The 22,152-nt window shown below is 44.7% G+C and overlaps 1 protein-coding gene and 1 long non-coding RNA gene across 25 annotated transcripts in view; one reads left to right on the forward strand and one right to left on the reverse strand.

Annotated features, from left to right (window-relative positions):
• Positions 1-22,152, reverse strand: part of FANCA (Fanconi anemia complementation group A) — a 35,745-nt gene that overhangs the window by 8,908 nt on the left and 4,685 nt on the right. For 11 of the 24 annotated variants that reach the window (XR_006931149.1, XM_046899494.1, XM_046899502.1 and 8 more), the window contains exons 3-30: positions 22,057-22,129; positions 21,629-21,771; positions 20,915-21,010; positions 19,062-19,135; positions 17,878-17,990; positions 17,141-17,220; positions 16,671-16,704; positions 14,264-14,330; positions 14,068-14,180; positions 13,012-13,088; positions 12,464-12,605; positions 11,798-11,931; positions 10,753-10,863; positions 10,244-10,339; positions 10,087-10,146; positions 8,952-9,040; positions 8,496-8,556; positions 8,357-8,406; positions 7,184-7,260; positions 5,386-5,490; positions 4,713-4,855; positions 4,231-4,301; positions 3,072-3,171; positions 2,456-2,655; positions 1,935-2,031; positions 1,534-1,710; positions 890-963; positions 325-453 (exon numbers count right to left, since the gene is read on the reverse strand). Coding sequence is in view for 23 of the 24 variants with exons in the window: in XM_046899494.1 (XP_046755450.1) it covers positions 325-453; positions 890-963; positions 1,534-1,710; positions 1,935-2,031; positions 2,456-2,655; positions 3,072-3,171; positions 4,231-4,301; positions 4,713-4,855; positions 5,386-5,490; positions 7,184-7,260; positions 8,357-8,406; positions 8,496-8,556; positions 8,952-9,040; positions 10,087-10,146; positions 10,244-10,339; positions 10,753-10,863; positions 11,798-11,931; positions 12,464-12,605; positions 13,012-13,088; positions 14,068-14,180; positions 14,264-14,330; positions 16,671-16,704; positions 17,141-17,220; positions 17,878-17,990; positions 19,062-19,135; positions 20,915-21,010; positions 21,629-21,771; positions 22,057-22,129 (2,786 nt within the window). In the remaining variant the exon portion in view is untranslated. The remainder of the gene's footprint in view (positions 1-324; positions 454-889; positions 964-1,533; positions 1,711-1,934; positions 2,032-2,455; positions 2,656-3,071; positions 3,172-4,230; positions 4,302-4,712; positions 4,856-5,385; positions 5,491-7,183; positions 7,261-8,356; positions 8,407-8,495; positions 8,557-8,951; positions 9,041-10,086; positions 10,147-10,243; positions 10,340-10,752; positions 10,864-11,797; positions 11,932-12,463; positions 12,606-13,011; positions 13,089-14,067; positions 14,181-14,263; positions 14,331-16,670; positions 16,705-17,140; positions 17,221-17,877; positions 17,991-19,061; positions 19,136-20,914; positions 21,011-21,628; positions 21,772-22,056; positions 22,130-22,152) is intronic. The other 13 variants (XM_046899498.1, NM_001398182.1, XM_046899495.1 and 10 more) reach the window with 2 other exon arrangements.
• LOC121111700 lies at positions 184-10,247 on the forward strand. The gene is made up of 3 exons (XR_005863003.2): positions 184-472; positions 5,065-7,158; positions 9,461-10,247. It is a non-coding gene; the product is annotated as an uncharacterized LOC121111700 (long non-coding RNA).

The following is a 22,152-nucleotide window of genomic DNA, read 5'->3' on the forward strand; positions in this document are numbered from 1 at the left end:
CACTTTCCCAAGGGCATTGACGCTTGTCTGGCCAAACAAATACAAACACAAACTCAACTTAAAAGAGACACACAGACTACGGACTCTATCTGTGACTTCAGATCCAGATCTCTGTCACCTAAAGCAAGATTCTTATGCAAAGGCCAGTGAGTCACACAGAGACACCTCCCAGCTTTCATTTGCAGCCAGACCTGTAAGAAGGGAATTGCTTCCACCACGGGGAAATTATGTCCCCATGTAAGACACAAGCTGACAGCTCCTAGTTTGCCTGGCCATTAGCAGAACCATTGCTCCTGCAGAAATGCAAGTCATGATACAGAATACCTTTGTGAGAAATCCAGAATGCAATCGATAATGATGCCACATGCCTTTTCCAGGTCTCCATCACAGCCACCAGAAGCAGAAGGTGCTGGAAGATACCACTGATAGATAGCCCAGTAATGGAAATCCTGCCTGCAGTATTGAAAAGAAGGTAAGGAAACTTTAAGTGCTGTAATAGGTTTATTTTTTTTAAACCTTAATGTAAAAGGAAGCTCATCCGCCAAGTTAAGTGCTATAGCAGACACAGCACCAGAACACTGCATGTCCAGGTGTGAACTCTCTCTTGCTGCTGGGAATAGGGAGGTTTTATGAAAAATTCCTTGGAAGGGCTGTATGTGCAGGCTAAAGGATATATTGGTGAACTTCTCAAGTTCAAACACATCTCACCCCAGTGCTGCTTGAGCTTTGTAATCATTGCTTTAGCCTGTAGTAGACAACAGGTATTTGTGTCCCACAGAACCTTACTTATTTACTTTGTTGTTAATCTCCTAACATTAAATGCTTTTTCCTAATTTGAGTGGGAAAGGATCTTGAAGTAGCCCCATTTGAAGAGCACCTCTGTGGTTACCTTTCTGAAGCAGAAAGAACATCCTTTTCAGGGTACATTTCTAGTTCCAACAGCAGCCACTCTTTGAAAGATAACTGGAGGAAAAAAGCAATTTAGATCAGAGATCACACCCAGATGCAATCCAGTACAGATTAAGAGAGATTAAACTGGAGGCACGAAGCCAAGGAAGCTCCAGAACCATTTCCTCTGCAAAAAAATCTAAATTGAAGACCCACTAAAACCCGCAAATGTGCTGAAAGCAAGTCTGTGAAGCATCTCAGTGACACACAAGCACACCCCTTTGACAGTTCTGAATGCAAAACCTGGCTCAGATCACTTTGTGGACGGTACACAGTGGGAAGATAAGGCTTTTTCTCTACCGTTCCTAATAATTTTCTGATTGATGTGGCATATTGCATCAAACCTTGTGGTTTTGCCAGTAAACAAGACACAGTCTTCACTTCTAGTTCTCTTTCTGCCTTATCATCACCATCAACAACACTGAGCGTGTGACTGACCACATCTAACGTCCTCCAACCGTCACTCCAACTTCTCAGGTGCTAAGTTTGTACATGAAGCTTTTATCAGCAATAAGGAAATTGTAAAGGGCAGGGCTGAGAAATGAGAATCTCACTGCGAACTTAAGCCACGGGAGAGATTTACACCTGGAATGCTTTTTCCTTCAAAAGCTCTTGAAACCGTGCTTGCTTCCATAAACAGAGGCTGGCTCTTCTGTAGTTTAGAGAAGGACACGTCAGGGAACTCCAGACCAGGTCAGCCTTATCCTCCTTGCTCGTGATTCCCCGAGCTTCCAAGCTTAGCCGTGGCACAAAGTACTGCAACTGAAACAGGCAGAAAAACAATGCACGTTTCCAAGAAGGGCCTGGTGCAGCCTCTGTGTGAAGCTGCCAAACAAGCAAACACACACAGAATGCAAGGTGGGAGGCTACCAAGATGCACTTTTATAGCTTTCTTTGTAGAAGTTACAGCTCCACAGGAGTCTGCAGTGAGAAATTGAACTGAAACTGATTTTTCTCATAAGCAATGGGGTTTTTTTTCATTTTACCTTTTTAACAAGACTAGGAGGAACCAAGGCACATAAGTCATCACAAGAAAAGGATGAGAACTTGCACAGTAGATAAGATACTGCTGCTGTGCAGAACCTGATTAAGAAAGAGAAAGAATTTGGTTATCAGGTTGGTTCAATCATGAAAATCCAAAGTCAGAGCAAAGACTGAGCATTAAAAATGGTTTTAACCAACATGTTCAAAACCTGCTTAGTTTTAAGGCCATTTCTATTTGTGTGCATCCAAATGCAAATGTGGCCCAAATTTTAGAACCAGCGACTAAGCTGAAGCCTTTGACAGCATCCACTCAGTCCTTTCTTTGGCAAGCATCAGCCATCACGGTGCTACGTCATGTGGGGCCACCATCAGTCTGTCTGGGTAGCACCTCTATGCAGTGCATACACCCACATATGCTCAGGAAATCCTCCACAAGAATACAGGAGCTTTCCCAGCACCCTTCCTGTGCCAAACCTAAGCCATCATGCAGGGAAGCAAGAACATGGCAGAGGTATAAGCTCACCTCGTGCAGAAGGAAAGTGACTCCTCCGTCCTGCACACTAGCAAGCAGCTCCAGAACTCGGAAATGGAAAGGACCTTTTCAGCAACAGGTTGAGAAATCCCAAAGTCAGCTTCTATTTCAGGAATTAAAGATCTGGATTCACATAAGTGGATCATAAAAGCAGCTAGTCCTAAAATATGAGCATCGTTCAGGGAAGGACCCTGCGAGACAAAAGAAAATAATGAACTGGAGAAATAGATGTGTTCCATTTGTAACAGAACAGCTATTTGCAGAAAAATCTCAATTAATCAAGTAGAGGAACACTGGCACTATCCATTGACCAATTCAGTGCAATTATAACAATTCAGCAGCTGAGAGGCACCAGCTAAATTAAACATGTTTGTATCTCAGAATGAATTACCATACCACAGCAGCACTTCTGCAGGAAAACATTCCACTTGCATTCCTGAGAGCAAGCCCAGGCTATTTTTCTGAAATGAGAATCTTTGGAAGCCTGAAAGCTAGTAAGGATCCTTCACTGTGCAGTCCAGACAGGTATATGCCCTGCAGCTCAGGAAACGGAGCCAGGATACCTTTAGCACTCTATAACCATAGGATCTTTGTCTGGAAAACTAACCTGGTGATAAATAAGCTGGCAGAGCCTCCCCAGGAGGGCAGGTATGAGACTCCTATGTCCACATATCATCTTCACAAACAAGGAGAGACACGGCCCCTGCCTGAAGAAGGTAAAAACCACATGAACATTTTACTGTTTGTCTTTTTATCCCCAGTAGAGGAAGTGTTTGGGTTCTTTAATGGTTAAACACAATGAATATGAGCTGTACTTGCCTGGAAATACAAGGTAATTACCATTCTTTTTATAGGCTCAAGGAAAGTGTCATTTTTAGAGCATCTGAACTGAGGACCCCTACAAAGGCATAATCCCCACCAGTACCCTGCCTCAAATGATTGACAATATGTAATCAAAGAAGAGCTCTGAAACAACATCAAGGAGGGGAGGAAGCTCCCTGAGGCACAGATGCCTTTTTCAGATGGCTAGCATAAGAGGAGCAGAGGCAGAGCAATAAACAGGAACGTAACACAAAAGAAGAGAAATAGAGAAGTAATATGATGAAGTCCTTTTTAAAAAAAATCAGAGGAAGGGAAGGGCTTTCCTATGGGGCATTCCTGCTTAGCTGATAGAAAACAAACCAACTTCAGAGGATATTGGATGGGAGGTTAAGTTTAGAAAAACATTTCTGGAATGCTCTTGTTCATCACAGCTCCTTTTCGTACAGGCTTTCAAACAGGTTTGCCTACTCCTGTGTCACCACGGCAAAACAGTGTAGAAGAGAGGTAAAGATGCACTGGCTGCCAAAGCATGCTGTGCTCCAAAGAAGCAGCCACCCAGCACAGCGCTGCCAGCAGTGGGGAGCTCAGACATTTTGTCAGCACATTGGTGTTCTTCAACAGAGCATTTTTCCACTGAGATGTTGACTGTAACACTGATAGTCTTCTGTCGCATTGTGAAGGGGGTGGCATTAAGAGGCCTTCCAAAGCAGGGCAGCAATGGAGGATGTGTGCCACCTCTCCTCCCTCACATAGGCCAGAATCAAACTCAGTTCTGGGGGGAAGAAGAGAAGCAAGGCAGAGAGAAGGTGTATAACACTGCTCTTCCTATGTCCACAGCTCCAATGTCTCATACGTTTCATATTAGGTATGGCATTAGGGACAAAGGCTGGAATTGCACTGTATTAATCCATTTCCATTTTCCTACACTTTTACTTGCATCTTACCTGTCCGGAGGGTTAAAATAGGAAGCAGCAATCAGGTTTTGGCAGAAAGATGTCAGTAGAAGATCAACAACCTGGAATAAGAGACGCTGCTATTGCCTCCTTGATAACTGGATCTAATTGTGCTCTGTACATATTGTTTCCCCAAGTTTTATAGATCCACTGGCACTAATAGGAGATGGGAAGTTAAGCCCACCGCAGCTCAGGAATAATCCCAACATACAGCAAGTATTTAGGCAAGTCTGGTGAAGAAAACCTAGCTCAGCACAGCCTTGGTCTAATGGAAAGCATCTCTAATCTCTCCACCAGACATCCAATGACTTCCAGGAGGTTAAAACATGGGCACAGTCTTTGCAGGGCACTACAGAGTAGACAAAAGGAGAAGTGTATTTCCTGTTTGCTGCAGATAAAGCAGCTTTCCACAAGTGCCACCCAGATGTACCTACCCAACGTACCACTTTTCATCTCAAACGGATGGTACTCACACTCTGGTGGCAGGGCTCCAGCTGGGGGTCAAAAACATTAACTTGGATTCGGGAATTCAGAATGGCAGCTTCATTCTCATCACTGTTGTGACCCAACACATTGGAGAGTCTGTCAGAAATGACTGCAATCTGTGCTGGCACATCTGTGAGAGAGTAACAGGAGGAGGAGAGGCAGGACAGAGGGCATGAAAGATTTATGACTCTACATGAAACAGAACGAGCGAGATATATACTCTAATTGATCAGAACCCAAAGTATGCTACGAAAAGCTGTAATGAGTGAAAGATATTAGCTGGAACACAGCAATCATCTTCATTTTAGAAGACAACGTTGTTGTTTTTTTTCCCCACAGTACTACTGTGAGCACACACAAAAAAAAGGAAAACAGCCTGCAGGAGGCGGGGGTTGAGTCACCAGGCAAGCTCCAGGAACAGAGCTGCCCATCTCAGCAAAGATGTGTGCAGAGGTGAGCACTCATCACAGAGATGCAGACCTGAAGTTTCCAACTCAACCATGAAACCTACATATTCATAGCTGGATAATACTGATCTGAAAGACTGCATCTTCAAGCACCAGTGGGAAGTAACTACTACTGCTGCTTTGGCTACCATTAGCCATGTTTCATGAATATAGCAGTCAGTTAGGGGTAATTATAGCTTGCCTTCTTCCATACCCTCGTGTTTAGCCTGGTCCACAATCAGCACCCTCAGTGCATCCAGCTCAGCCTTCAGCTGCTCAGCAGGCTCTTTGGAATGGCTGGGTTCCACTTTGGATTCATCTGAAGAAACAAGAGGGAAGCCCAACTCATCACTCTTACATTCCTCCAGTTCTTACATTATCCTTTGTGCAGCGAGTGGGTTTATAAAACATATTCAGCAGTCTCTGCACACCTTTTCTGCAGAAATCATTATGTATATGTTTTCCTAGAAATTGTAACAGATCTCCCCAAAAAGCTGTCAGCCTGCCACATACACAGCCTTGTTTTTACATTCAAAGTGTGCTCCTTGATTAATGATTTATGAGCTTACGCCTAATTTCAGAACAAAATTCATCTTTTAAAGACAAAAACAACAAAAGATGTCTCCTTTCAGTTTCCTTTCCATTTTCTCCAGCTCTCTGCCCCACACGGAAACATTTGCTGTCCTCTAAAGCCTGGAACCACAGTTTCAAAACACAGAGGGAAACACTGCAATGCAAACTTCCCACATCATCAGCTTCTCCCTCCCCAACCCCAACACCACGTCACGTCTTCAGATGTTACACACCACCACGGTGCTTTCTTTTGTCTAAAAGAAGGAAATGAAATTCCTTTTCCCCACTAGGAACAGAGCCATAACCCACCCAGTGCATCTGGTCAGATGGGAGCACAGTGCTGTGCATGGGGCAGGAATAGCTCCACCACCGCCAAGGGAAGCAAACAAGGTTAACGCTGAACTGTTACAAACCTCACTGCGAAACAAGGAGGTGCGAGCAGTGCTGAGTCACCCCTGTGAGCAAGAAGGAGCAGCAGCAAACAGGGCAGGTTTACAGCTGACTAGGAATCCTAAAGGCTGGGTCAGTGCAGGAGCCCCACAGGCAGACAGGGACGCGGGGGCCACAGGGACAGCAGGCCGGGCAGCGCAGGGTGCAGGGCACAGAGCGGGCTGTACCGCTAGAGGTCACTGGCAACACAGCGACTCCCGCAGCACCCCGCAGCCCAGCGGGATGCTGCTGATGCTGCACGAAGCAATTGCTCAGCTCCGCCGTTGCCAGGACAACCCCCGCAGGCAGACTGCTGCACGTCTGCGATTGAACAGGACTGCTCGGTCACGTCTCAGAGCTACAGCATCTCCAGGAGGCTTCAGACAGCCGAGCACGCAGGGCAGCAGCCCATCACAGAGAACAATACCACCACTGTGCTCCAGGAAGAATCCGGTATAAGCCTGTGCTGGAGATGATACCCATTGTAAGATGCAAGTGTTTGAAAAAGCCACTTGCTGGAAGATGGGATTGATCATTAAACACCTATTGCACCAGCAGTGAGGCTGCAGTGATGGGAGATGAAATTAGACGCCCTCCCTTCCCCCACCATGCACTGTCACATACAGCAGCCCAGGGGGACAACGGTGAGGTCAGGCAGCAGCAGAGCCACTGAGGGATGGGCGCAGCAGAGAAGCCTTCAAGCTGCAAACGCTGATTCATGGCAGTGTGCTGGGGCTGGAATTAAATCGGCCAGCTCAGGCCTCATCTGCAGCCTCAGCACTGTGCAGAGCTGCCTACAGACTGCAGAAATCCCACACGGCAGGACAGGCAGGGGAAGCCACTACAGCAGCAAGCATCTCATGCCTCAGTGACACAAAGAGCACACACACATTTACACAGAAAGACATAACCAGCAGCCACATGCTGAAAATCTTCCAATGTATGAGAGCATCAACACCAATATTAACAGTCCTGCAAAGTGATGGTAAGTAAATCTGTTGTTCTTTTACCTTGTAACATTTTCTCTTTCCTAGCACGACAGGCTTGTATGTATGTGGAGTACAAGTTGGAGGGTATTTTGTCAGCTCTAAAATCATAATGAAAAAAAGACATTTAGTATACAACACAATCACATTCAACCTTCATCTTTATGAATTCAAGCATAAGGAGCAGCTTTGCTATGAAGCGTAATTAGAGGCTCCAAAGCATCTGAAGCATTTCTTTTAATCATCTGCTGACACGAGGGCCAGAAATGTATATCCAAGGCTTTGGCAGTGTTATGCAAGTGTAACACACACTGCCCCAAAACAATACTACAGACAGCACACACACATTAATGCCTATTTCATCTATCATAGGTGTGTGAGATCTGTAGGACTTAAGACTGTAGGAGTCCAAGTTATGTGCCATGAAGTATTCACACATCTCAGATGTTACTGTGATGGAGATCCAAGTCCAACCTCCAATACCTGCTGGGCAGGCAGAATAACTTTGCAGCTTCTCTTACAACTTGAATTTTTAAAAAGACCCAACTTTTTTTGGTCAAACTGGAATTACAAGGCAGGACTGAATGTCTCATTCGTAGGCAGCACTGTGAACATTTCCTCTCCATGTTAGGTTACAGAGGAATGACTGGGTGTAAAATAAAGCTGTTTCTGCGAGGCAGAATAGTGCTTTTAAACATGCACACGGGATGGGCTTGAGTTCTGAGAGGGGCTGCCATCTCCCAAGACGTTACCCTGCTGTCTCTTAAGAACAGCTCAAGAAGCATTACCATACACCCAGCTTTCATCCTCCCCTTCCTCCCACCTCCTCTCCACATAGAAAGCAGAGCTTTTCACAGGGGGGCTCATCTTCCTATTGAAATTTTACGTTCAGCAGCATTCTCCAAAGTTGGCATGAAAATGTGTCTGGCCTGCGGGCAAAGGGCTACGTGGGACTCCTTCCAGATCATGGTTTTAGAGCAGCTATTGGACTAATTACAGAACTGAAGACGTTTACCCACACAGAAAAGCTATTCCTTCCACAACCTGCATGCCACAAACAAGTCTGGCCACGAAGCCCTGCCAAAAGGGTTGGCCAACCGACAGCATTTTGTAAACAAGGTGTAAAGCTTCCGATAAGCTGATGTTCAGAAGACAAAGTCCAGAAGCTCAGGACACAATACTGGGGAGCCTCAATACCTTTTTAAAGAATCTATGAAGGCCATGCGTGTATCCGGGGCCTTAGGGAGCTGCAACAGAAAGGCAGGCAGGTTAGGTGCAAGTCACCTCTCTACAAACAGACTGCTAAGCAGGAGGATCCAAAGAAAAAGGTACTAACCACACGTGGCCTGAGCAGGGCAGGAAGGAACCAGGAAGTGTAATAGGGTCGCCTGAAAATACTGAGGCAGAAAACAAAATGTTAACAGCCGAAGCTGTGAAGTGCCATTTCATTATGTCAGAAATGAAGCTGGTTCCCGCAAACAGAGAAGTGTTCATGGTGGCATGAATAACCACAAACAAATCAACCACAAACCAAATTATTATTTGTTTTAATTCTAGTCATTGTGGACTTCTCTTGCTGGCATGCGTTTGCCTCTTCATTCTCTGCAGAAATTGCCTCAATTTAGATGACTACTGAGGAAATGAGTAACGTGGAAAGAATTTCCCAAATCCTCCTTTGCTGACTTCCTCAATTTCTCTTGTGTTGTTATTTTGATTTGGACTTGGCTTTTTCTTTTTTTCCTCCCTTTATTGTCAAAGATAAAAATAAGAAGGGTTGAGAAGCACACAGTACCTGGCTTCTATCACTGATGTTGGGATCTTCCTTGTGTTTTCAAATATCTGAAGGGCTTTTTCAACGTCACGAAGTGCCTGGCCCTGGGGCTGGCTCACACAGGCAACAAGGAGAGAAAGATACTGTGAGAAGTCAAGGATGGTGGTAATCTACCCTGCTTGTTCATTCAGGGTTACTAATAGTTGTCTGTGCTGTGAAGGGGAGTGACTGAACACAGTTGAATAACTAGAACTACTTGATAAGCAGTGTAAAACTGCAGGATAGAGAAACCTGGACCATCAGCATGCTACGACAAGGCTGTTGTATACAACAGCTCTTCTGTGTCAGCCCAAAAGTTCATGTAGTTCTGTACCCAACTCCTACACTGACCGCAGCAGATATTCCTGTTCAACACGACGTTATTTATTCAATATTCCATCACAGAGATGATACCTTTTCTGTTCTGAATTTTACTGTTATTCTATTCTACTCATACACCTGGAATTAAGACTCATATTCTTCACTTCCAGCCTCTGCTGCTAGAACTGCACTCCAGGCAAGACGATTGTTGTCCCAGGTTTCTTCTGTTCAAGACATCTTAACAAGCTGTGCCAGTTTCTTACCACCAAACAGATAAGTTGCTCTACCAGCAGAGCCAACACAGACCCAGTTCCTACAGATGTGTGGCTCTGTATCTCCCGGTCTCAGTAACCTCATTTCCTCACACCATACAGCACCATTAGATTATCCTTTGTTCCTTAAATTCCTACCAACAGAATTTGCCATTATTTTCCACATCCCACCAAACAGGATGGGCAAGAAGTAGCCAGCACTTCCCTGGCTTCAAACAGCACATGCTGACTAAGTGGCTGATGTAGGTACCACTTGGCCACTAACTAGCTGGCTAATTGTTGAGTTCCTCTGCAGCCTGACTTTGGGAACACTGATCAGGGTCTATCTGTCCTCTACGCAGGCCTAATATTCATGAAATCCAGGGTAAGTTTCCATATTTATGACCTTTAATTCCTCTGCCTTAAAGATGGAAAAGATTTAGCAGCATGCTCAACTTTGGTAGGAATGGCAGATGGATAACTCACACCTCCACAGAAAAGAAGAGCATAACTGATGAGAAGATTGTTGGATAGACCACCAGTACCTGCACGGAATTGTGTGTGGAAGACAAGTCTTCATAGAGCCCCATATCTTCTATAGCAACCTGTGTGAGGTTACACAGACACGGGCACTGTCACTGCACAGCTCATGTTTTGACAGATCTACAAGGATATCTTTCCAAAGGGACAATTTTTACTAACCTTGAGGTCAGCCAGTCTGGTTTTAGCCAGAGTGATATACTCCAAGAGAACAGAGCGGTGCTTTGTTGGCACAAAAGGTGGGTACATTATATGGACCTGAGATGTAAAATGCAGAACATTTGCCATTTTTAGAGGAAGTGACAGTAAAACTCTAGCTCACTTTTCCTCTCAATTACCTCAAACATCCCCCAAAGAAGACATTATTGCTTGTTTTTAGATGGTTTCACAGCAACTGACGTGCAATTTTCCCCCAACAACAAGAAGTAAACTAAAGCACTCAATCACTTAAATACAACTTCACAAAAGGGATTCTCTCCTTCTCAAGGAAATAAAAGATTCTTGTTCTTGCTTATTTCAGGGAGAAAAGGTTTTGCATAGTGTATTGGTAATAATGCAATTGCTACTAACAACACTAGTAATATGCTCAAAGGCACACAGCACAAGTATGTTTACTCTGGAGCAGTTTTGTAGCTGTCTTTAGACAGCCATTTCTACCAGCAGCTTCTCACCTTTAGGTATGGGGCTACCTCAAAGGGCACTAGCTCTGACAAGAACTCAAAGAGGAAGACCAGAGCTTTCTTACTGCTCCCATGGTGACTGCTGGCATTCCCAAAGGAGGCCTGAAATAGAGAAAGTGACAGTGCAGCCTTTCAGTATGGAAAGAATCGGCATCCCAGCACCCACCACAGAAACCCCACATATCTCTTGCAAACATCTACTCTGCATCAATAGAATCTTTCTGCAGAAAAGACTCCAAAGAAAGCTTGCAGAAGTCTCTACAGAAGTTTTTGAGTTTCTTTCTCCAGTTTCCACATCAAGCTCAAAGTTCATTCTCATGTGCTGCCATAGGAATGCTCAGAGGACTTAGCCAAGGCAACACCAGAACGCACCAAAGGACTGAGATTCATCAGGAAAACATATTGTTGGAGGTTTATCTGGGCACTTTAAGGAAAGTAAGCCAGTCAGCCTATACAAAATATTTCAAAAGGTAAACTAGTTACATCCTGAACACTTTATCATGTGGAGATTTGCATACCCAAAATACCTATGTGTTTACAACCGAAAGCTAATTACCAATTATCTATAAGGTCAAACACACCAATTACAGCTCCATGCAAACATCCAGGAAATAGGAATGCTTCATGTGCAATAACCCATAAATTATGCAATCATAACACTGTTGGTTATCAAGATACTGAAATGTATCCAAGATTATGATTATAACAGGATTTACATGTCTGCATTCCTGACAAATAACTAGAGAAGGCAAGATGTGCCTGAAAGATGAAAGGAGGGAGGACCAGAGAAAGCCAAATGAATATATTCTTTGCAGACACAAAGGCAATAATAAATATGACATTATTCCTAATACCAATACAATCACTTGTTACTTGGTTGGGATTTTGTTTCTGTTTGTTTTGGCTTTAAATTCCCAGTGATCTAGTCTGAAAGCAGGCTTTTTATTTTATTAATTTTTGTGTGTGTGCAGAAAAGCATTCCTTATGCACAGGTTTCTCACATACTTAATACCAGTCAGGTCTTATTTAGTCTTACCTTAAACCACTCAGAGTAAGGCATGAATACAGCAGGGCCCTCTAGGGCAGCCTGACGGGCTATCAGAAATGCAGTGATCATATTTTCCATATCATAATTCTCAAAGGCCTTTATCAGGAGATGGCTCAGTAGATCTAGAAACATAGAACAGTAACCTCAACCTTTGCTCTATACAATTGAGCTATGGTAGACTAAATGAAGACAAATATCTAATGAAAAGGATCATGCATTGCAGCCTAGAGAACCTTAGAGACTCATTTATGGTTTTTTTCAGTGGTCAAATACTCAGGGATTTCAACTTGCAAGAACTACAGGGAGCCCAGCAGTGACATAATCAGTAAGACATTCTAACAGCAAAGGTAAGATAGAAGAATTAAGAAGAATTAAGTAATCACTACACCACATAATCACAAAAGTAATTATTAAACAGTCATTCTTAGCTGTACATTAAATTAGGGAAGCATCAGGCACAACGCCTGGTATTCACATCACAGCTGACACAGAACATCTGAATGGAGAGGGTGAGTTCTGTGGTTCTTTCCCTTACAGAAATCTCAAAGCAGGAGTTATGAACTTGCTACTGCACCCCTCAGGATGGTTTCCTCATTCAGTACCTGAGAAGCAAGAGGCACGTGCCAGCCTGCAGGCCTGCCAGTACCTATTTACCTTTGAACAACAGCTCAGCCTCAGCGTGACAGACCACCAGTGTGGAAACACAGGACAGGACATGCTGCCAATTGACTTCATGTGTCTCCAGGACTCGCTGCAGCTGGCAGATGGACTCCTTTGCACTGAATGCCACAAACAGCTGGAAGAGAATGAGAGCAACGCTGTCAAGATTAACATGTGGATGCCCTTTGCAAAAGCTATCCTGCGTGCACCTTTTGCATCAGCATTCCAGGGCCAGACATCACTCTGGCTTGGAACCAGCACTGGCTAAAGTACACAGACGTACTCCAACTCTTTCAGAAGCAATGTCATATTCTGTAACAGTGAAAATTCACATCTTCAATTATGATCTTTGTACTCATTAGGATCACTGCACAAACAAAAATTCCAGTAGTACTTTTCCTTCAAGCTTTGCCCTCCCTGCAGCTCCTGGCAGCTGCTTCAGCTTCTGCAATGCACTACTTTTAAATAATCCCATTTCAGATATTTTAATGAATACAAGATCAACACAGTAATGTTCTCTTTGCAAAACCAGGAAGACCTACTTTGCGATACAAGGTGGTGAGCAACGAACACGTCCTTGTAAAGCTCCACTCTCTCTGCTTGTGGATGGCATCAGACACTGTGCCCAAAAAAAAAGAGCATATTAATAGTTTTCTCTTCAGCAGTAGATTTAAAAAAAACATCTAAAACACAGAACTTCACCACGTAAGATTTCCCTTTAGCTTTCACAGCCACAAGCACTAAAAGCTACCTGCTGAAACCCTATCTCTCCCATTCATCTTTGGAACACAAAGTACATGAAGATGGACTCTGTCATTTCCCTACAGCACTGTCATCTCAGAGCTCTTCTTGGGGTAATGCATTCACTGACCAGCAGAATGCATGCAGAGAGGATCAGCAAGGAACCATCTTTTTCCTCAAAGATCTCTTTTAACTGGAAGCCAGCAACAATGAGCAGCTCTTCCATACTACCTGTAAGGAGCTCTAGATCATAGCTTGGAGTGATAATATTTCACCAGAGATTCTGCAGCCCCAAAGTAATTTCTTCTTAAAGACATCTTATTTTAAAATTAGCAATCATGGACAGAAGCCTTCCTGCATTCATAACTGATCTACCAACACAAAGTGAATGACAGACACCCAGTGAGCAGAGGAAGGCTATGGTTGGTGCTTAAAGCAAGACCTACAGGGACGCAGGATTTCAGCCCCAGGCTTTCTGCAGTACCAGCTCTCCCATCCAGTTTCTCCTTTGGCCAAAACTATTCCCAGAGGCCACAGCTCTCCCACGTCTGCTCCACAAAGGCTGCTGGTTGTTGTTTCTCCCAGCACTCCACGTGAGCTTTTGGCTGAAGCTCTGCCTGGAGCCGCTGATTTTCCACCTAAAGTTTCCTCCTGAAGTACAGCCCTCTAAAGCCCAGAGTCCAGATGAACCTTTCATCTTCTTTGGCACTGCGTGGGTGGGGAAGAACCAGGGAGTGAGACAGCATCCCTGCTCTCTGTTCTCCAGGCTGGACTCCACTCACTCACTGGCTGGGATAGAGCTCCTGACCCACAACAACAAACCCAGAGACACTTTACTGCTCCCCAGCTATTCCTACCTTTCAACAGTGGGTTGTAGGTAAGAACCTCAGTCAGAGTGTGTCTAAAAAACTGCTGCAAGGAATCCGGATGAACTGCGCTTTTATAAATGGACACATCAAACACATTCAGCCTATAAATGACAAGAAAACATTCAGAAACGATGCACGGGACTGCAATCAGTCCCCCATTATTCAGAGGAACGGTGTTTCTTACCAGAACCTCATAGCTTGCAATGTGGAGACATCTTCCTCCTTCTCCTTACCAACAGCATCGAGGACCCCTGGTACCCCAAAGTAAAAACACAAAAAGGCAATGAGAAAAACAGAAGGAATTGTGACACTACACTAACAGTAAAGAAGGTGACCCCATTAGGGAAACGCACCATTCCTCAGCATTACAATCTTACAGAAATTTCTCAAAAGTGACACTGAGGCTCAAAAACTATTAACATTCACCTTGAACCACTTTAAAAGCATTCCCACGAATGTGATAATAATTAAGCCATCTAAAAATGGACGTGCATTAATAGTGGATTTCCAAACCTAATCCTAACTGTGCAGTGCACACCCGAGTGCAAACGCTGCAAAGCTGTGCTGGGGAGAAGCCTGCAGGCAGAGATTTGCACAGCAAGCTTTGTGCCTTGAGACAATGGTCTTCACCATCCTCAGCAGACAAAGAGGGCACTGCTGTGAATGCCACACATTTGTGACAGCTTCATATTACGTTTCTTCAGCAGCACTCCTTTGAAGCAAGGCCTGCCCCAGAGTGGCCGGTGGAGGTCAAAGGCAGCAGCTCACCCAGCACGTGGTCCTGACTGTAAGACTGCACAACTCAAAGCCCACATACTGAGAGATCCTAAGCTCCACAGCTGCTGCTGCAGTAATTCTCTTTCTGGTCTCATCCCACCTCCAAAAGCCTCCTCTTTTAACAGTAAAAGCGTTTGCTTTGTTCATTAGGATCATTTCAGTGATGCACTCTGAGAAGGAAATCTACCAAACTGAGGCACTAATACTGGCATCCCTCACGTGCCTTTTGTAGGGCAGTCCACAGGGCTAGCAGGTAATACTGCCTTCCCCTGCAGAGGAATGCTTTAAGGTTAAGCAGGGCGAATAGAGGAAAGGAGATAAGCTCTACTTATCCTCAGGCACAGGAGTTCAGTGCAGCAAGACCATGGCTGTGAAGAACAGTGCTCCCAGGCTGCTCTCAGCCTGTGCTCCCCCTGTGAGCAGCTTCATTCATTGTAAAATAATTCACATAGAGCATCTTAACGTTCTTCAAAGCAGCTGATGAGTTAAGTGAAACTCCCCAAAGATGACTCAACAGCAGACACTAACAGAAGTATTTCACAGAGAACATGTAATGTCTTTTCAGATAGACTGTAAGGCAACTGGTGGCAGCACAGCCTGCAGAAATGTGAAGGTCAAATGAAGAGCACGTTAGCACAGACTCCACTCTGCCTGCCAGAAGCCTGCCTTGCTTCCCCCCATATCCCTCTACTCCTGAGCTTATGAGGGTTATTTTTCAAGTGCCAGAGCTATTAAAGGGTCACCTGAGATGGAACTCATACATATTAAATAATAAAGCACTTCCCTTGCAGCTTTCCCTTTTTAGAACTGCTCAGCAAGGTCTGCAAGGCATCTGACTACGGGCAGTGCTGTCTGCAAGACATGGGCTGATGGATCAGCCTGGCAATACCCATGCAGAGATGCAGAAGAGGTGTTTAGGAGCAATCCTTGTGTTGTGTGCTGGCTTTTGGTCATTTTGCAACAGACAAAAAGTGCTCATCTTTGCAATAGCACTGAGCTCGTTGCTGAAATGTGCCAGCAAGGAACGTGGCGAAGTGATGTCACTAAGGCAACAGCAAAATAACAGCAGCACACGGTCAGATCAGGCTAACACAGTGGTCTAAAGCACGTGAGGAGCTGTAAATGAACGTTTCCTCTGCAGTCAAAACGGTGCAGTGGAAACAGCAACCTGGCATAACAATCACCTGTGACACACGACAAAAAATCCTTCAGTGCTTTTAGCCTTTCTGCATCAGGATCTGCACTGCAAATCAGGCACTCCCACCCTTGAGCTCTCAGCAGCAGCACGACAGGCACGTTATCCATGGGACAGCTGAACGCTGCCTGTTTATAGACTACACATGTACATCAGCTGTCTTTGCTCTACGTTAAATAAATGAGGTTTCACAAAACAGGAGTTTCCAAATCCAAAGTGTGAGACAGCAAAATAGCCTACTGGCCCATTACTCTGTAAATTCAACGTTTAATTTAACAAGCAGGAAAAGTGAACCAACCCTCTGTGCTACCGAAGATTGGACTGCTTCCAAGCAAGCTTGTTAAAAGCCAGCTCAGATATCTTTACCCAGTGCTGCGGCTGGGAGGATCAAAAAGAACTAGCATGAGAAACAAGAAGTTATCTGTGGCGATAGAAGAAACTCACTCCACAAAAGTAACGAGGAATACAGGAGACACACAACATCAGTGACATAAATATGCACAGACAGCATCCCAGAAAGAGGATTTCTCTGAATCCTCAGAGATTTAGTAATGAGGAAGGAAATTAAGTTAGCAAACAGCAGCAACTGCAAGCAGTTACAAATCACAAGAACACTTACATGTCAGCATTCTTTGTAAAACAGCATGGCAGATCTGTTCAAAATGGACAAATTAAGACCATTTAGTGTTGAGAACAGCTCAATTACATGCAAAAAAGGCAAACTGACTCGAAGAAAAGGTTTTGTCCCTCTTGATTTAAAGCTTAACTTCTACCTCAGGGTCTGATGTAGAACAGATATAGACAGGCAGAAGGGCAAGCTAAGAAGGGCAAATGGGAAAAAAAAAAAAAGAGCAGTCAAGGTGAAAACAAGGAAGCTAAAAAGTCCTTGACAGGTCACCTTGGAGAAATTCTCTATAGAAAGGTCTCTGCTCTGGTTTCAACATCTCCTCCTCACCCACTCTTAGTAACCGGACCACTGCCCTTCCTTTGTTGCTCTAACTCAGATTGATTTACAGTCAGAAAGGCAGCAATAGACGAGGTATCTGCTTCTTTAACCAACTATTTTCATCAGTTTCCTTTTGTCCTTACATGGGGGACCTTCTTGAATTCCAGCTTCCTTCCCAGCTCTGAAGGCTGAAAGCCATTCTGAAGGAACACGATCGCAAAGTCTGCAAATCAAGAAGGAATCCGTGTTACAGCATCCCCTCTCATTAAAACCACTTACTCTTTCCCCTCCCAATGGGACTGCTGTCTGAAAAGCATCGCTCCCTACACAGCACAGTCAGCAAGACTGCTCAGTGCTTTTCTTCTTTCATGGAGTGAAATTACTCCTGGGCAAAAAGGGCTTAGAGCAATCAGCGCCAAGAAGCAAAGGAACTGAAAGGATTATGCAGACCAAGCAGTTTGTAGGTCTCGCTCTCTTTTACCACTGCAGAACATATGTGAGTGTTACCTGCTCAACTTTCTAAATAAAAAACATAGAAAATACGTTCCCAAATAGAAAAAAAAAGATGGGGAAAAAATATCAGCTGCTAAATAGTTCTCATTAGAAATGTTTGGGGCACTTTGCATAAGCGTTATGTTCTTTATCTGATGTGCTATCAGTACTGGCCCCATACATCTTGCAACTCTACTTTCTTTTAATGCTGTATTTGAAAGAGATCCAGGAATTCAAACGAATCATCTCTTAAGGGGAAGAATTCGCTGAGAATTAAATATATCACCTTCACTGAAGCAACACCAGTAAATGCAGCACAAGGCCCCTGTCCTTATGCTCCCAGCATCCCACCAGCACAGCATTTGCTGCATCCAGACCCTCTCCTTGCCTGAGAGAACACGTCCTGCATGCTCTGCGTCCTGGGGGGACCCCTCTGCCCGCTCACACAGAGCACAAAGGCTGCTGCACAGCCACTCCTCCACAGCACGGCCATCTGCGCTGCTGGGAACAAACAGAAGCACATTCAGTTCTATCCCTCCCATATTTCCTTGCTTGCTTTTTCATTCTGCCATCCCCTTGGCCTCAGGAAGGAGGTGACCGTGTGGGACTCTGCCCTATATGTCACATTTCTGTAAGTTAGTCCGACAAGGGCTTGAGTTGCCTCACATAAGAAGATTCCCAAACAGACACAAACAGTGAAAAGAAATACATGTGAAATTGTGTGTCCGAGATGCACTGTTTTAAAAGATTTTGAATTGAAATGCTTAAAAGATTTTTAGTGCTGATTTCTAAGACGTTTGCATAGAAACGCTTTCCAAAACATAAAAATCGAGCTCTCTTTGGTTTCCCTGAAGTACAGTGAGCACTGAGAGGCTTTTATTCTATCCCATTAACAGACAGGTAAACCAACATCAAAGGCTGCACCAAAGATTGCAGTAATATTCTTTCAACGCCATAAAATAATGACGTGAGCTTCAGAAGGAGTAACTGATCCTCCTGCTCAGCTCCATGTTGGGAAAAACAAATCAACCCTTGGAATAACCATCCTCTGCAGATGAACTCTGCCACACCTCACTGACACAGCGGCTTTGAGAGGACAGAAGCACACAGTTTATGTGAAGCAAGACTTCTCGTCAAGACCAGCCCTAATTCTCACTGAGTTTCCAGGCAGATCTCAAGGCACGGCCAGGTGAACCAAAGGGGCTGGGTTATGAGCCCTTCCCCACACCGCCTGGGATTTGTCCCCACGCAGCCATCCGGGGCAGTGGAACAAAGAATCAGACAGAACATGAACTAGAATGGTCTTTAGTGGCAGTTGCCACCCAACCATCCTGCCCCACATCACAAATGATTCAGCAGCCCTGGAACAAGCAGTCACCATGCCCTGAACTGTGCTAATTAACACAGAGTAACCTCTCAAACCCTGGCTAACTTCTTAAACCCCGCTAATCTGATCACCTGCAAGCATCTGACTATATTCTTAGTCCAGAATACTCAGGACTAATCCCCGATTACATTTCAGTAGGCTTTAAGAGATTAAATATGTGTGCAAACCTCCAAAGCTCCGCTCACCTCTCCAGCAGCTCTCCCAGCCCGGTGATGCCGTTTCTGTGCAGGTGCCACACAGCCTCCAGCACTGGAAGGTCCTACCAAGAATGTCACAATTTGGTCACAGCACGTATTTCACGCTTAACGCTTTGATAACAGTGTGCCAAAGAAATGAGACCAAATCTCGTTAGTCACGCAGCCCAGGGTTTATGGAAACTTAACAACTACCATATCAATACCAGATGAGGAAAGGTTATGTTTGGTTTCTCCTTTCTACAGATGTTGAGGGGTAGGCACATGGTTTTACATTTTCACCTTCAAGTCATAAATATGTCGGCCTTCATCCCCCTGGAATAATCCTAATCCTGAACAAAGGAGCAGTGGTATCCCAGAAAACAGGAAAACTGCCACATTTAGAGTCTTGTTCACTCAGAACCAATAACAGATTCGAGAATTATCACTTAGTTCTCTCTTTGTTAGCTTCTGTGATTGAGTTTTGCTGCTCTCAAACCCATTTCCCTAGAGGTGCCTACAGAAAGAGGTGCTACAGCTGAACAAGACAGGCCTATGGGCACAGGGGAACACCAACTACCACCCGAGCTGTCCTGCTCCTGAACACCATGCCAGCTACTGCCACAATCAGCACCAGGCACTGCTTTGGTGTGGATGAAACCCTTTCCCACCTCCCTGTAACATCACTTGCAGCTCCCAACAGAAGAGCGTGTCCTGGAGAGCATCCTGTGCCAGCAAAGCTCCAGGATGCACCAAGCAGGGAAAATGGTGCAGCAGCAGCTTCTGCTCATTCCAGTCCCAGTACAGAAACCCTCTGACCCAGAAAAGAAATGCTTTTCACTCCTTGCAGGGGAAGAGGTGCCTGGGAGCACAGCCTTCTGCAGTAACTCACAGCTGCCTTTTAGCACGACCCCAGGCTCACCCACGTACTTTGTTTTCAACAGCTTAATCCTTTACTATATCAATCTCAGTTACACAGCAGCACTCGATCTCCGTGTCTACCTGAGAACGAGGAGATTTTAATCAGCCCTTCAAACACACGGAATTCTATTTTCAACCCATGAATGGACATTTGAGATTAGAGAGCACCTTTGTATCCAGGCAGGTCAGTCTCTTCACTCTTTCCCACCAGAGCAGCAAGCAACCAAACTTGTCTGGTTCACAAGAAGTACTTAGCTCTACCCAGAGCACCACTTATCTTCAGAGAACAAACCACCCAAATGAAATCAAGACAACACATTTGTGAAACAATACAACTTGCTATCTGCTACCCTATTTCTCTCAAGCCATTTGCTGAATGAACTCACTCTGGCTTATCACAATTCCCAGATAAATAGAGCAGGGAGCCAGAATGCCACAGGCCCACTGAGTACTACTGGCAAAGCACACAAAGGGCTTCTGGGACCCCACAGCCAGCTGGGAGATCCTGCACTGATCTGGGAACCTATGCACAGATGGACAGTTATTAGCATATTTCATTGATAACAGTGGGTCAGTGAAGCTAAGCAGAAAAGCAAACAGTATCCTCCAAAGCTTGTATTAACGGCAGTGTCACCCCAGACGAGTTTAATCCTGCTACCCATGCTTTAACTCCAGACCCTGTGTTTTCCATGCCCTTCCTAGAACCAGCCATGCTCACTATGTGCAGAAAGAGTTTAAAATCTCAGGGGTGAGCAACGGCAAGAGTGCTGCAGAGCACAAAAAGACACCAAAGTAAATGGAATGCAGATGGCAGCATTTCACTAGTCCAGCTTAGAGTTATCTCTGTCCTGCACTGGTGAAGCGGGTTCAAAGCATGCTATCCGATCCCACAGCTGCAATCTAAATGGTCTGTAGCAAAGTAACATTTCTTTGTGAACTCTCACCTTCATTTTCCAGATTTCTTGACAGAAGTGTGAGCGACTGAACACATTGTTCTCCAACAAATCCTTGACTGTTCGAAGCAAGCAAGACAAGCTTTCCTGGAATCACCCCAGAAATAAAGCAGAAATAATTTCCTTTATAAGTAACATGTTCTTACAAAAACAATTTGCTGTTTTTTTCCTGCTTAGTGTTTCTAAAGACTTGAATAGTGGAGAGAATTCCTGAGGAAGGGCCCAAGTCTTTCACCTTAAGGCTGAGTTCGAGGCAGCCAAGCTGACAGCACTGACACCTGACAGCTCCTCAGGAGTGACGTGAGCCAGCAGTCATGGCCCAGGTTCTGGGGAGAAGACCATCACCATACCTACCCCTGCTGCAAACTGAGAAGACTGATAACAGATGGAACAAGGATAAAAGACACCGAGCCACACCAGGGAAGGCTGAAGCACACTGTAGTGGTGACTGCATCTTGTTGTATAGATACTCTAGCAATGGCAGGAAAGCTGTCAAAGACTAGCAGCTTTCCATATGGGAGAAGAGTGCCACATATCAATGAGCATATTAGACACGTGAATGAGTGATCAGCTTCTTGGGTCCTATATGTCTGGATCTTTATCAGAACAGAGGGCTTATCAATCAATCTTTATCAGTCCAGGATTTAAAGTCAAAACCATCAGTACTGTTCTCTTGATAAGCAAAATATAAGCAATTCTGCTTACTCTCTGGTCCAAGTTCAGCAGAGGTGCTTGAGAGGGGCTCACAGAACACTGGCAGATCTGCTCAATTTTGGTAACAGCATTTTTGGCTGCCAAGACTGCAGTGGGAACACCCAATCTTGAGGCCTGTTCCTGCAGAACAGAGACTTAAAGAAAAAAGAAAAGCAAAAAAACAGAAGTTTGGCATCGTGGGAGGAAAAAAAAAAGATATGAGCATATGACTGTGAAGAGAAATTCCAGATCAAAACAGAACAAAATCAGATCTTGCCAGGGACACCATTCACTGGACAAGTAAGAAACGAGTAGCTGAATGGCAGATCAGGAACACTGAGAAGAATGCAAAATTGGAATTGCGTTTAACAGGCAGCGGTGTGGCGTGTAGAGAACAGTCCTATTCCATGTTCATCTCCCATCAGTGCTCTTTCACCCACCGATAAAGGACTCTGATGATAACTCCTGGTGCTCTCTGCCACCCTCTCCAGCTAGCTTGGCTGAACCTTCCACCTGGAAGCAAAACAAAAACATAA

The sequence above is a fragment of the Gallus gallus genome, chromosome 11, assembly GCF_016699485.2.
Source record: "Gallus gallus isolate bGalGal1 chromosome 11, bGalGal1.mat.broiler.GRCg7b, whole genome shotgun sequence".
NCBI classification, from domain to species: domain Eukaryota; kingdom Metazoa; phylum Chordata; class Aves; order Galliformes; family Phasianidae; genus Gallus; species Gallus gallus.